Source organism: Peromyscus leucopus, chromosome 4 (genome assembly GCF_004664715.2).
Source record: "Peromyscus leucopus breed LL Stock chromosome 4, UCI_PerLeu_2.1, whole genome shotgun sequence".
Taxonomy (NCBI): Eukaryota; Metazoa; Chordata; class Mammalia; order Rodentia; family Cricetidae; genus Peromyscus; species Peromyscus leucopus.
In genome coordinates this window covers 101,656,016-101,669,643 of record NC_051066.1, presented here as the reverse complement: position 1 = coordinate 101,669,643, position 13,628 = coordinate 101,656,016, and the positions used below count along the sequence as shown (strand labels likewise).

The 13,628-nt window shown below is 45.2% G+C and overlaps 1 protein-coding gene across 1 annotated transcript in view; it reads left to right on the top strand.

Moving 5' to 3' along the window:
• The window catches only part of Shc4 (SHC adaptor protein 4), a 97,507-nt gene that overhangs the window by 74,531 nt on the left and 9,348 nt on the right, over positions 1-13,628 (top strand). Inside the window, 5 exon segments of the mRNA XM_028858262.2 lie at positions 500-620; positions 2,474-2,642; positions 5,433-5,493; positions 8,660-8,761; positions 8,764-8,829. Coding sequence (XP_028714095.1) covers positions 500-620; positions 2,474-2,642; positions 5,433-5,493; positions 8,660-8,761; positions 8,764-8,829 — 519 coding nt within the window.

The window sequence follows — 13,628 nt, the reverse complement described above, 5'->3', positions numbered from 1 at the left end:
TCTCCTCTCCTGCGCTGAGTTGAAGAGCTGGCACGTAACTGGTAGTGCCATCATTCAGTCACGATGCGCCTCCAGGCCCGGAGGGATGGCTCAGTGGGTAAGGACACCTGCCACCAAGCCCGAGTTTGGTCCTGGGGACTCACAAGGTGGAAGGAGTGAACAGACTTTCACAAGTTGTCCTCAGAGCTACACACACACACACACACACACACACACACACACACAGAGACACTAAATAAAAAATTGTAAAAATTTTTTTTAAGATAATCTTACTAAAATGTGCCTAAATATCTGCCTTGAGACCAAAATTTCTAAGTTTTTAGATATGTATATTGTATTTTTCTCCCTGATTCCCATGGAATATGAGGTTTGATTATGCCATTTTAGAGATGAGTTTGTAAGCCTGATTTTTTTTTTTAAATGTAACTACAAATTCGTATTCTGAAGCTATTTTGACTTTGTATAACGTTCTCACGATACTTTTCGTGCCTCCTCACAGCATGCCACATCCTGGAATGTCACAGTGGAATGGCCCAAGATGTCATCAGCACCATAGGGCAGGCCTTTGAGCTCCGGTTCAAACAGTACTTGAAAAATCCTTCCTTGAACACTTGGGAAAGGTCAGTCACGAGTTCCATAATTATTTAACTTCCTTTATTTCTGAATATTTGAAACGTTACTATGATGGTGGGGCATGGGGGCCATGCCTTTGATCTCCGCACTTGGGAGGCAGAGGCAGAGGCAGGTGCATCTCTGTGAGTCCAAGGTTAGCCTGGTCTACACAGCAAGTTCTAGGCCAGTCGAGGCTACATGGTGAGGCCCCGTCTAAAACAAAACACCAAAACACTTACTATGATGTTTTGAAGTTCACTAATGAAATGAATATTTTTTCTTACAAGTAACAGTTTCAGTACAAAAATAAGAGCTGTTTACTTTTCTTCCACTCACATTTATTCAGACATTCTTCTGACACCAAAGTGGGAAGGAATCAACCGTGTTTCTCCAGGGTTACACAAAGCTACAGACCGCATGGAGTTCTAAAATAACAAACATTGACAAGCTCCTCTGATTTTCTTTAATTCCGGATCTCGTGCATATTGGTAAAAAACCAAACCAAAACTGAAGAGTAAAACAGAAAGAATCAAAGGTCTCGGCGGGAATCTGTTAGTTGCTGGTAGGCATTAGAACTGGCTATGTAGTCTGTGGGGTGAAGAAGATGTGACCCAAGAAGCTGGTGTCTGAGGCCATGAAAGCTGATCTTTTCAGGCCACCACCTGCCACCAAGTTCACGCTCAAGAAATTAAATCCTTGGGTATTTTTTAAATGTACCCTTCCCCAAATTGTCATCCTGTGTATCAACAAGCATTGAGTCTGGAGATGCCTCTTTATGAAGTAGATCATCCAGGGCAACAGAGGAAAGGGTCACCCTTGATGCTAACTTTTACCCAGAATCCTACCCGGTCATGTGGATTGGTAGGTGAGCTCATTCTAAAGAGACTTGATTTGGCTTGGGGAGGATGGCTCAGTGGGTAAAAGAGCTTGGCACTCAAGCCTGATGACCTGAGTTCTGATCCCAAGAGACCAAGTAAGAAGATGGCCCTGGGGCACCTGCCATCCTGGAACTCCTATGGTGAGATGGGAAGTGGAATCAGGAGAAGCTCGCTTGGAGTCCACAGTGAAGCAGCAGAAATAAGAACTGTTCCCCCAAAACAAGGATGAAGGCAGAACTGACTTCCCACATGCATGCCACGGCACACACATGCCTGCACTCAATCACATCGCCCTTCACAGGCATGCAAAATCACAAGGAGATTTGATTTGACTTATTCTTTTTATAAGAAACTTTTGTTAATTCCAATTTGGAAGAAAAGCCTATTTGTTTTCTTTTAATCCTGTTTCAATTTTTAAAACAATTGCATGTTTATAGAATTCCCCCACTTGCCACATGTGACTCTAATAGTTCTTTATGAAAACCATACTTGTCTGGATTTGTGCAGACAAGATAGCTGCCACAGATCTCTTGTTCTATTTCATCTTAGTTTAGTGAACTAGGCTAGGCCCTGTACCCAAGGAACAATATATAGATTTTCTTTGACCAAAACATTTCCAAAATGAAGCAATTGGAGTGAGCCAGAGATACTCAAGAAGACTTTACATTTTTGTGATGCTGTGTTGGAACAGCCTTCCATCCAGGCAAGGCATTGTTCACTATCAATATTATTACTACTGGAGAGAAATGCAGAAGTCTCACCCTTGACACTCTTCGCTGGCTTCCTCCATTTGGATTATCTACAGACTTCTAAACAATTCAGCACAGCAGTCCAGATGTTTGACATTGCTTAATCACAGCAATAAACTTAAAACTCAAATACATAGTTTCTCAGGATGATTTGCTTGGCTCTGATCTCTTTGTATCCCCTATAGCCTTTGAATCCCAACCCAGCCTCCTGGGACTTCTTTTTTCCCCTTACAGCGAGGAGGTACATGTTGACAGCACATCTGAAGACAGAGATCATGACTATTACAACGCAATTCCAGGGAAGCAGCCACCTGCAGGCGGCATTTCAGATGTGCGGATCAAAGTTCAAGCTACAGATCAAATGGCTTACTGCCCTATCCGGTGTGAAAAGTTGTGCTATTTAGTAAGTGATGTTTTATTGTTACTGGTACCAGAGACGTGATTCTGTTCTTACCACTAGAGCCCTCAATTTGAGGATTTTTTCAAAAGTGAGTTTAGTGAAAGTACCATCTTCCTTAAAAGCAGGGTGATCTACAGTCTACACTGGATTGTTTTTACTCCCAATACCCTACCCACAGCTTCCGCAGATGACGTCATATCTGTCTTCACTAGGAAAACTAAAACCGTCCAATGAGCATCACTCTCATCTTTATCTTTCTGCATTCCCCAGTCTTCCCATGCTCCCGCGTCTCTTCCTGAGCCACTGTGTCCAAATATGACCCTCCCCTGTGCTGACGTACCCCTCCAGACAGCTCTGTCCTCGTTCTGTCCAGTCTCTGTCTCAAAGTCACCCCATTGGTTCTCTCTCTTCTGCCTGTGGATAAGCTTTGGCCACTGCAACCCACCCAACACTGGCTCACCTCCTCTCACTCCCACTTGTAAGGACCACCTTGCTCTCACACGGACACTGACTTTGAGACCCCCAACTCTGCCTGACAGCCTGATGTAAATGACTTACAATGGCCCCTACTGACTTACTTGCTAAATGGCCTTCTCCTGCATCTTTAAGGCTGGCACCTGTTGGATGCTGTTCCGAGAGTCCTCTTCTGTTGGCTTCCTAAACATCATTTTTCATCTTGGTCCTCCCTTATTGAATCTTTCATTTCTGCTCCCATGTTGTCTGTCTGACATTTTCACTGTAGTTGAAAGAATCCTGACAGTGAATGCTCACATGTGTAACATTTGTCATCCATGATCCATCTTGACATTTGCTTTTGCGTATTTGTTGTGTGTAGATATGTACACATATGTGTAATGGTATGTCTGTGAGCACACATGGAGGCCAGAGGCTGACGTCCAGCACTCTTCACTTGCTTGCTCAACGGATTCTCTCTCCCTTCTTCATGTGTTGGGATGGCTGGGAGCTGTCTGGTATTTACATGGTGCTAGAGACCTGGACCACAGTCCTCAGGCTTCTCTGGAAAGCTTTCTATCCACAGAGCTACGCCTCCACCTTTTTCTGATGCTTTCAAAGGCAAGTTGAGTCTTTCCTTTTTCTATCATGTTTTCTTCCATTTCCCCCTGGAAAACCCAGCCCTACTTACCACCATGTAAGCATTTCCATGGCTCCTCCTGGGCTTAGACCTTGCCTCTCGCCCGAGTATACATCTGTCCTCTACCTTTCCTACCGTTCAGCCCTTACCTCTCTCTTCAGCTCCAATACCAAACTATGTAGCCCTGGCTTGAACTCACTGAAATCCACCTGCCTCTGCCTCATGAGTGCAGGGGTTAAAGGTACACTCATGCCATACTCCATTCCCCTAGTCATGTTTATTCACGCTACTGTCCCTCTTCCTCTCATCAATAGACTTTGTCTTTTCTTACATTTTGGAGCCCATACCAACTTGTGTCCAGTATCCAGGCTTTCACCATGGGAATATCCTTTTTATCCACTCAGACTTCACTGAACCTAATCAAGTTCTGGTCCTACTTGCCTAAATGATTCTGAAAGCCACATGCCTGTCACTGATTTCATGACCTCAGATCATCTTACATGCTGTTGTCAGATGTCTTTAAGTCTATTCATTTATTTTAATTTTTAAAAATGTGTGTGCATGTGTGGTGTGTACACATTCATGTGTGAGGGTATGTGCATGCTGCAGCATGCATATAGAGGTCAAAGGACAATCTGAGGGTGAGTCCTTGTCTTATACTTTGTTGAGACAGGGTGTCTTTTGTTTTGTTTGGCTTTATACCACAAGCTAGATGTTCTGGGAGGTTCTGGGCATTCACCCATCTCTGCCTCCCATTTCTCCCACACATGCACTGGGATTCCAGGGTTCTACTGCATAGGGCTTTGCATGGACTCTGAGAATCCAAACTCCAGCCTTACAACTGACACAGCATTGAGCCCTCACCTCTGTAGCTCCAGATAAACCTGTCTAAAGCATGCACACTGCACTTCTCCAAGGCATCCCCACATCTCCATTCAATTGACGAAGAGCATACATGTAAAGATGAGGATGACTGAAGCCCTCTGATTGGCTGAGGTTTGCAAGAGTGACAAGTGAGTCTAACAGAAACCTCAGTAGAGGAGGGTTCTAGTTTGTCATCTCAAAACAAGGCAGAGATTGGGACGGCTCAGTTTGTAAAGCGCTTGCAGTACAAACATGAGGAACTGACCTTAAACCCCGAACCCACATTAAAAGAGAAAGTCAGGCAAGGTGGCATGATAGTCCCAGTACTGCGGGGGGCAAGAGACAGAAAACTGGGGCTCTCCGGCTAGCCAGCGAGCCTGGCCTCATCAGTGAGGCCCTGGTTCCAGTGAGAGACCGCATCTCAAAAAACCAAGTGGACAGCTCCCAAAGAAGGACACCCAAGATCGTCTTCTGTCTTCCATACTTATGTGAACACACACTCACAAACACATCCACAAACATCCACACAAATGAGTTAAACATCACTTTCTGGCTGAGACTTTGAGTGCTGGAATGTGACTTCTGGAGAAGAGGGGCTCTCAAGACACAGGATGTGGACAGCTCTTTTGACACCGCCCCCCCCCCATCAGATTCACCCCTGCAGCTAACTCCAAAAGGAAAACCATCAAGTACAAGATTCTCTGTTCCCAGCTTGTCAGACTTCTGTGCCAGAAAGGGAAGTGGCCTGCTATACTTTCTTGAGATCTCTCTTTTTCTTTGTGAACTTTATGAATGTGTCCTCTTGATAAACATCCTGCAATCTGTTGTTTGTGCAGCCCGGGAACTCTAAATGCAGCGGTGTGTACGAGAACTGTATGGGACAGAGCGGGTCAATAGGTAGGTACAATGTCGTCCCAGCCGCCACTCCAGTTCCTTTTAAGTCATATGAATGTGTGGGCCCCTGCTCTTAAATGGCAGACATGAGACTAAGCATGCACTCTTTGGGCTGCGTGCTTCCCAGAGTAGTCAGAATGTCATCGTGTATCATTCAACAGCTTCACGCTTCTCCCTTGATCTCATGTGATTCCCCAAGCTGGGGGCTGTACCTCTGGGGTTTTGCACTGCTTTGACATCATGAAAACTCTCACTGGAAAGGGATGTCTTTTGTGCAAAGCTCAAAGAAGTTCCACTCCAAAGACTAGGTGATGAATTAGTATGGAAACAGATGCCGATTCCACAGTGATTAAGATGTAACCTGTGTTCTGGTTTGGCAGAGGGAACCGGGGAGATGACTGAGATGTGAATGCATCAATAATCCCCCACCATAACCTTGCCCAGGAGCTCTGTGCTCATCACTGTGTGTGCTCACGGCTACAAGACAGACTTCCTGTGACACAAACACAAGGCTTCAACTCTCATATTAGAAATATGTTTATAAAAGCAGTTGTACTGCCAGCTAGTGGCTTCATTCTTATTAACTGTCAGAACTATTTATTTATTTAGGAAGTTAAGTCTTGCAGGGTTAGGTGGGGAAGGAATTAGATGACTTTTAAGGACTCAGCAGACCGTTTATCACCTTTCATATCTATTTTTGCCAGTATAGCCTACTGACCATTTTTATACAATTGGAGACACGTGAAGGTCTTTTGTTTATAGTATATCTCTGATTACCACCATTCTACACGTTGTACCAAAAGATTTGTGAGCTAAGGCCGCATTTTAACCTTCTGAAAACATAGTTCCTTTTGATAGAAATTAAAATTCCATAGTGGTACTTGCCTCAAATCCCAGCACTCCAGAGTCAGAGGCAGGCAGAACTCTATGAGTTCAAGGCCAGCCTGGTATACATAGCAATTTTGGGCCAGCCAGGGTTACATAGTGAGACTGCATCTCAAAAAAAAATTTTGTCCATGAAATTCCTTTTAGTCAATGAAAACCCTAAGTTAATTACTTCTTGGCTGGCTGAGATCAAATGTAAAACTCTAAACTAATTCTTAGTTATATGGCTGAAATATGAAATGAACTGACGATAAGTGCAAGTTCGTCTGAAATCATGCTCTCTTGGGACCATAGCTCCCCTTTCCCTCCTCCTGGGAATTCCCAGCTAGATTTAGCAATGGGATGGACTTGACCTCTCTGCAGTTCTCTCAGCACGCTCTCCCGTGCTGAGGTTGACTTGTTCTGTGTCTCACGTAGTCTGTATTTACTCAACAATCTCCTCAGTGATATGTATTGAGGCCTCTCGTAGCATTGAAATATAAAAGCAGATGTACATCTCCATTTCAGCTCCTGATAATTTTGAGTATGGGAAGAATTAGAACTTGGGGCAGAAGCCTAACCTGGCCAGGTCATTGTCGTCTCTAAGCTCATAATGATGCTTAGAGAGAGCTTGCCCTACCGGTAGAAACACTGTCTCCAGGCCTTGACTGCTTGCAGTCACTTTTTATTTGTGAAATAAGTTTAAAGTAGGCACCCCAACCCTACCAAGCAAGCACTACCTTGACCAAGCAAGCAGTCATATGCCACAGAATGCACAAATACGATGCCCTGGTGGCCCCTCCCTCTGTAGAGACCGGATCCTCCCTTGGGATTTCCTACATACAAAGTGTAACCCTGGCGAGATGACAGGAACAGCTGACAGACGGAAACAGGGAACGAGGAGCAGCATTAAGAGTGTAGTCGTACCGCTGGGCCTCTCTTCACCATCGTGTGAAGTCTGGTGTGAGCTTGTCTTGTGTGGACCACATCAAAGGGGTTGCGTGACTGGAGCAATAGAAGAAGAAATGCTGTTTTACAGTTAGGCAGTCAAGAGCTACGGCTCTGGGGCAGGGAAACATCACTGCTTCGGGTACAACCTCATGCCGATCCTGGAGCATGTACAGCTGAAACTTATAAATGTGCTCATTTAAACATAGACGCCAAAAAATTCACCCTGGCATCCTTAGGACACAACCATCTGGATGATGTGGAGTCCTTCATGCCATCAGATCAGGAAAGATTGTGCTAATACCCATGCATCCAATAACAGCCATGTGCCAGACCTGGGAAGGCTAGCAGCTGTGAGCAAGGCAGACATTACCCTTGCTTTTACAGAACATGCAGCCTCGATGCAGTACAGACCTTAACCAGTAACAGACACGAGAGAATTAATTGCTCCCATGGAATGGCCTTCCAAGCTTAAGTCCAAACTTTCAGGGAAGCAGAGAGCCATCTAGTCTCGGAGGGTAAGGGACGGGTCTACTGAAGAAAGGTTTGAATTGACCTTTGAGGTTTAAGTGGCCATCGTGCTGCTGAAGGCCAGTGTGCCTCTGGCAGGGCCGTGCAAGTGAAGCCAGGTAGATAGAGGAGCCCAGCAGAGTGTGGGAAGCAGCAAGAAGGTTTTTAAGTCTCTGAGAACTGTGATTGGATTTTCAGTCTTAAGAGAGCATTTGGCCACGGTATGTAGACTGGGATGCAGTGGCTGAGAGGGGAGGAAGTGGCAGGAGGGTGGAGGCCATTCTATCAAACACAGCTAACCATCAGCAACTGGTGAGAGGCTGAGCTTGGCAAGAAAAACCTAGGAGAGGAGAAAAGAGCTAGACTTTCTGTCCTTTCTGTACTCAAAGGCTGGAGAGATGACTCAGTCCTTAAAAAAGGCTAGGCTCACAAGCAAAAATATAAGAACTTTACTCGATCCATTCATTGATTACTTTTAAGGTAATTTAGTGCAAAGGAAATAAGACTTAATAACCCCCTTAAAAGGGGGTTAGCGACCCATGTTCAGTTCAGTATGATAAATTTCCCCTCCTCCCAGACTATCACCCTGCGTTGGCGCTCGGCAGGTACCTGTGTTCACTGGCCATTTCTTTCAGGGTTTCCTGTTACCCCGTGGCTGCTTCAGTCCGTGGTAAAGCTGCCAAACTTGGCGGAGAGGTGCAGGGAGGCCAGACCTTGTTGGGGTCAGAGTTCAGTCCTTGTTTGGGGTGGGCATGTGTGTGATGCACAGCTTCCTGTTGCTCTTCCATTCCGGCATGATTTACATAGCAAAATCAGAATGCTCACTGCTCACTGCTCTCCTCTCCAGGGATCCCCCATGAGGGCGGGGCGCACAGTGACATTGCATCCATGAAGAACTGTCGAGGGGATCTCTTTGATGACCCCTGCTATGTCAATACACAGGCTCTGCAGAGAGCCCTGGCTCTGCTGGACATCAAAGCTCAACCCAGCCACAAGGGAGCCCGTGGCACCTTGGAAGTAAGTGCCTTCCCACTGCCTGCATTATTCGTATCCCGGTGAACTGGTCACTACCAATTACCTTACGCTTGGCGTCTGAGCCCAGTAGCTCCCGATTCTCCTGCTTATGAAGGTCACATGTCCAAATTGAGCTGTTGGCAGCACTGACTCCTCTCGGTGCCCTGAGCAATCTGCCTAGTGCCCCTGCCCTTGCGTCTGCGGCTGATTGGTAAATGTCAACAATGCTTGGCTTACAGGCACTCCAATCTCTGTATCGGCCTCACCTCTCTACTTCCTGTGGCTCCCTTGTCTTTGCCCAACAGGACAAGTCACTGCATTTTGGGTGAGATGAGGTGGTTGTGAACGATCCTTAATTTGGTTATATCTGAAGAGACCCTTTTGCCAAATTAGACAGGTGATTAGGACTTGAACATATCTTTTGAGGGACCACTATGCATAGGCACAGTCTCTCATTTTAAAATCTATTGCCTTGGCTTCATCTTTGGGGTGTTAAAAAGATTTTTTTTTTAAGTTTTTAAATTACATTTATTTATTTATTTTTGTGTGTTCACACACATGCACAAATACATACAAAGGCATTCAGGACAATCTTCAGGAGCGGGTTTTCTCTGTTCACCTTGTGGGTCTGGGTCTTGCCCTTGAGTGTGGGCCTTGCTGGCAAGTGCCTACCTGCTGATTCTTGACCTCAGACCTTTGCTGTAGTTAATGACAATCAGATCTCTCTCTGTGGACATGCTATGGATTTTAAGGATTTAGTATATGGTTTTTAAATAATTCTTCCCACATCTTCCGTTTCTTTTGAGTTTTTGATGTGTATTTTTAATCAAGGAAGGCTCTCTCTCAAAGCCAGGCAGTAATCCTGCATTTGTTTCTTTGCGAGAGAAACAATGGCCACTATTTCTGTCCTGTTTTGTGGCCATGCTAACTTTAACCCCATCAAACCCCTGGATAAGGCATCTGTACGGCACTGAAATGAGGTGCTCTGTTCTCCAATCTTACACTTCAATTGTGGGTCAAACACAGTGAGGTGAGCAATCGTTTTTCTGCCAGCTTGCTTGGGATGGTGAAAGCTGAAGTAGAAACACGGATAAATAAAAGCTAAATAAGCCCAAAGCCTAAAATCTTTTGAAAAATAAACAACAATGTTTTTCACAAAGTACTGGGGTCAGCAGTGTAATACTAAGCTTGGCTTGCTCCAAAGCTGAGGAAGCAGCCCCTGAGGAGGGTCTGTCACTGCCCAGGAAGCTTCCTCAGAGCTGCCCCAAATCAGCATTTCAGCTCGGGAGGCTGTGAGCTGAGACATTTCAAAATTTGGTTGGGCCTGGCCTTCAAGCAGAGCCTTAGATGAAGCGGCCCTCACTGTCAGCTGTGTGACAGGTAGTCTGTCTTTGGGCAGAGAGGCAAGGTCACTCTTCTCACACAGTCCAGTCAGGCTCATTCTCCGGAAGCAAGTACTAAAGTGGGGCTTGGTATTTCAGGTCTCAGGGCACCCGTATCTGGATGCAAAGGAAGAGAATATGGCTGGGCAGAGGGAAGGCCGGACACAGCACAGGCTCCCAGACCCTGTAGTGTAGAACTGACTGGCTTATTTATTTCTACCTACTCGTTCAGGCATTGGTAGCCCAGGGCTGGGACTAGGCAGAACATCTGTCTCCCATGGCTGGTTCAAGGTGCCTTCGTGGGTCCTGATCTGTACTCACACAATGAGAGGAAAGACAAGCAGTGCATGAATATTCCTTTAAGTGGTGTGACCCAAAGTGGCAGACATCATTTCTTCTCACTGGAAGACATCATTCATTTCTTCACTTGCCATTGTAGAACCCGGACACGTGGCCACCTCCCTGTAAGGGAAGCTAGAAGTTACTCTGTCTGGGTTCAGTAGTGAGGTGGCAGGGAGGACATTACCTGTCGACAACTACCTCTCTCTGCCTCCATGTACATTTCTACCTCTGAAACAGCCGAGTGACGCTCTATACAACATGTCACACAGCATCCAGTGGCTGTGCTGTCCTTATCACCCGCCAAACTGCCTTCCATCTCTGTACTCAAGCCCGATGGTGGCATAGGTATACATCTGCCCTGAACACTCACATTCACAAAGGGACAGCACTCCCTGGGAGTCCTGATGGCGGCAACTCTGAAGACAGAGCCAGAGACAGGCGCCACTTGCTGCCGCCCTGGCTCACTTCTGCGAGATGACTCTTGTCCTGCCGTCCCTGCTGTGCCCCCTGCCTTGTTCCTGCCACCATCCTCCACGTTTCACCTGGACCGGATGCCAGCGTGCGTGCCTCTCTGGAGTCTTCAGCTCTTTCCAGCCTGTTTCACACTGCCGTGGGCATGAGAGTTTGCAGTTTGTCTCAGGAGCCAAAACACAAAACAGGGAGGCATGTCAGTTCCTTGGTGAAGTCATTTCTTCAGAAACTTGGTACAGACTCTTCCTCTGATTGTTGCTTTATTGTCTTGTGGATCTCTGGTAATATATCCCCTCTGGAGCTGTTTTCTCATTACTTGAGTGGCCGGCCCTTTGTTAGGTTTATTGATTTTATCAATCTTGCTAAAGCAGCTGGCTTGTCTTGTTTTCTGTTTGATTAACTTCCGTTTTTTATCTCCACTGTTTCCAACATACACCTTTTGATTAGTTTTCCTTGTTTGGCTTGTACTGCATTTGCTTTTAGACTTTATAATTTATTACCTAGACCCTTTATACTTCCTATGAGATAGTGGATTTAGCTTCATTTTTTGTGAATCAGCTTTCCAAACACTGTTGATTAAAAACGTTTTCTTTCATCTTACCACTCTGTTATATTAAGATCCTGTATATATACGTGTATTTCAGGGCTCCTCAGTACACTTTATTGGGCCAGTTCCCTATTCTATACTGCTGTATATACTATGTTGACATATCTTTGTAATTTCCTTCCTTCCTTCCTTCCTTCCTTCCTTCCTTCCTTCCTTTCTTTGATTTTTGAGACAGGGTTTCTCTGTGTAGCCTTGAGTGTCTTACAACTTGCTCTGTAGACCAGGCTGGCCTTGAATTCACAGAGATCTGCCTACCTCTGTCTCCCAAGTGCTGGGATTAAAACCGTGGCCACCATGCCTGAACTTGGGGTACTATCTTAACCTCTCATTTACACTTAACATTTTTTTTTTGTCAGAATTTTCTAACAAATTTTCAGGCACTTGATGGAGGTGTATTCTTACTTTCAGCAATACAGGTAAATTCCCATCATACAATCTTGTATCAGTTCTCAGTATTTACAGGTTTACAGTTGAGAAGTGGCTTGCTCAGCATGATTTAGTCATACCCTCAAATCAATACTCAGGATGCCTTGGTTGTTGTGATTTGTGGACGTACGGAGAGCCACAAAGACTCTCACTCTTTCTACGTACATGTTTCTGACTGACGTCAGCAAGGGAAAGCTCTACCTCATTTTGGTTTTCACTCTCTAAGTGCCAAGTGTAGTGGTGGTGCACACCTACAGTTCCAACACCTGGGAGGCCGAGCCAGAGATCACAGAGTTCAAGACCAAACTGGCTTGTGGGAGTCTGTCAGAGTCTAGCTCCGACCTGTTGAAGGGTTCTTAGGTGGAGGAGAGAGGAATGAGGAAATATTAGGTAGAAAGGTAAAAAGAGACGATAAGAAAGACAGAGACACAGGATGCTTCGGAAGGGCCCTGGGTCAATACCCAGTCGCCCAGAGATTTATTCAAAAGAGCTTTTTATAATATGCCAAGGGGAGAGGCAAAAGACCTCCTCCTTGCAAGATCAAAGCACAAAGTACACAAGTGTAGACCCTTCCAAACACCTGGTAACCACGCCCCTAGTTACCATATCATCCCATTATGCAGCCCTGCTGGGTAAAGCAAGCTCAGATTCTCTGACCTTGAGTAAGTTCTCACTAGATCGCCTCTGTGGATCTCCACACTGGCTTACTTAGTGAGTTTGGGGACAGTCTGGACTACCCAGTCAAATTGTCTCACAAAATGAAGACCAAACAAACAAACAGAAACCTCAAGTGTCCTTTTGTGGTACATTTAATGCCAATTTCTCCCCACATTTTTGTGCCATTTTTCTTGATGATTTCACTGTTTAAAATCGTCCTCAAGCATTGGTACTAAAGTGATGTGTAGTGTTTCTAAGTGAAAGAAAACTGTGTAGTGCCCTCATGAGAAAAGACAGGTTTATAAAAACATCAATCAAGTATGAATTATAGTGCCATGGCTGTGAGTTCAGTGTTAACAAAATATGCTACACCCAGTATCTTTAATCCAAAACTCACATCAAATAAGACTGTGGGTTAACTGAAGAGACTGCTGTGGCCTGAGGCTTGTTGGGAAGGAGACCCTGCGTTTCCTGTAGGAGTGATGGTTTGTTTTCACGAATTCAACATCACAGCAACTTTCTGAAGCATAATGACTACACATGGCCAGAACTGACCACACTCTCGGTCTTCTGCGACAGGACACGAGGCCATGTGCCGAGAGGAGAATAGGGTGAGTTTTAGAAAATGGAAAATTTCACCTCAAACTTGACAGTCTCCTCAAAGTTTGCGCCTTCCAGTTGTATCCTGAGTTATGGGACTGTCCTCACTTTTGCATGCATTTTATTAGACATTTTAAACATTCAAAAGTAATATAGATACTCACAGAATGCAAATGATAAAGAATGGGGGTAATTGAGAAATGAAAAACCCTCTTTCCAAGCCCCGATGGCTGTACCTAGCACTCCAGATGTCAACAGTTCCCTCTGATTACTCTCCATGCTGATGAATTACTAAGGACCTACTACTTACCCCTCTG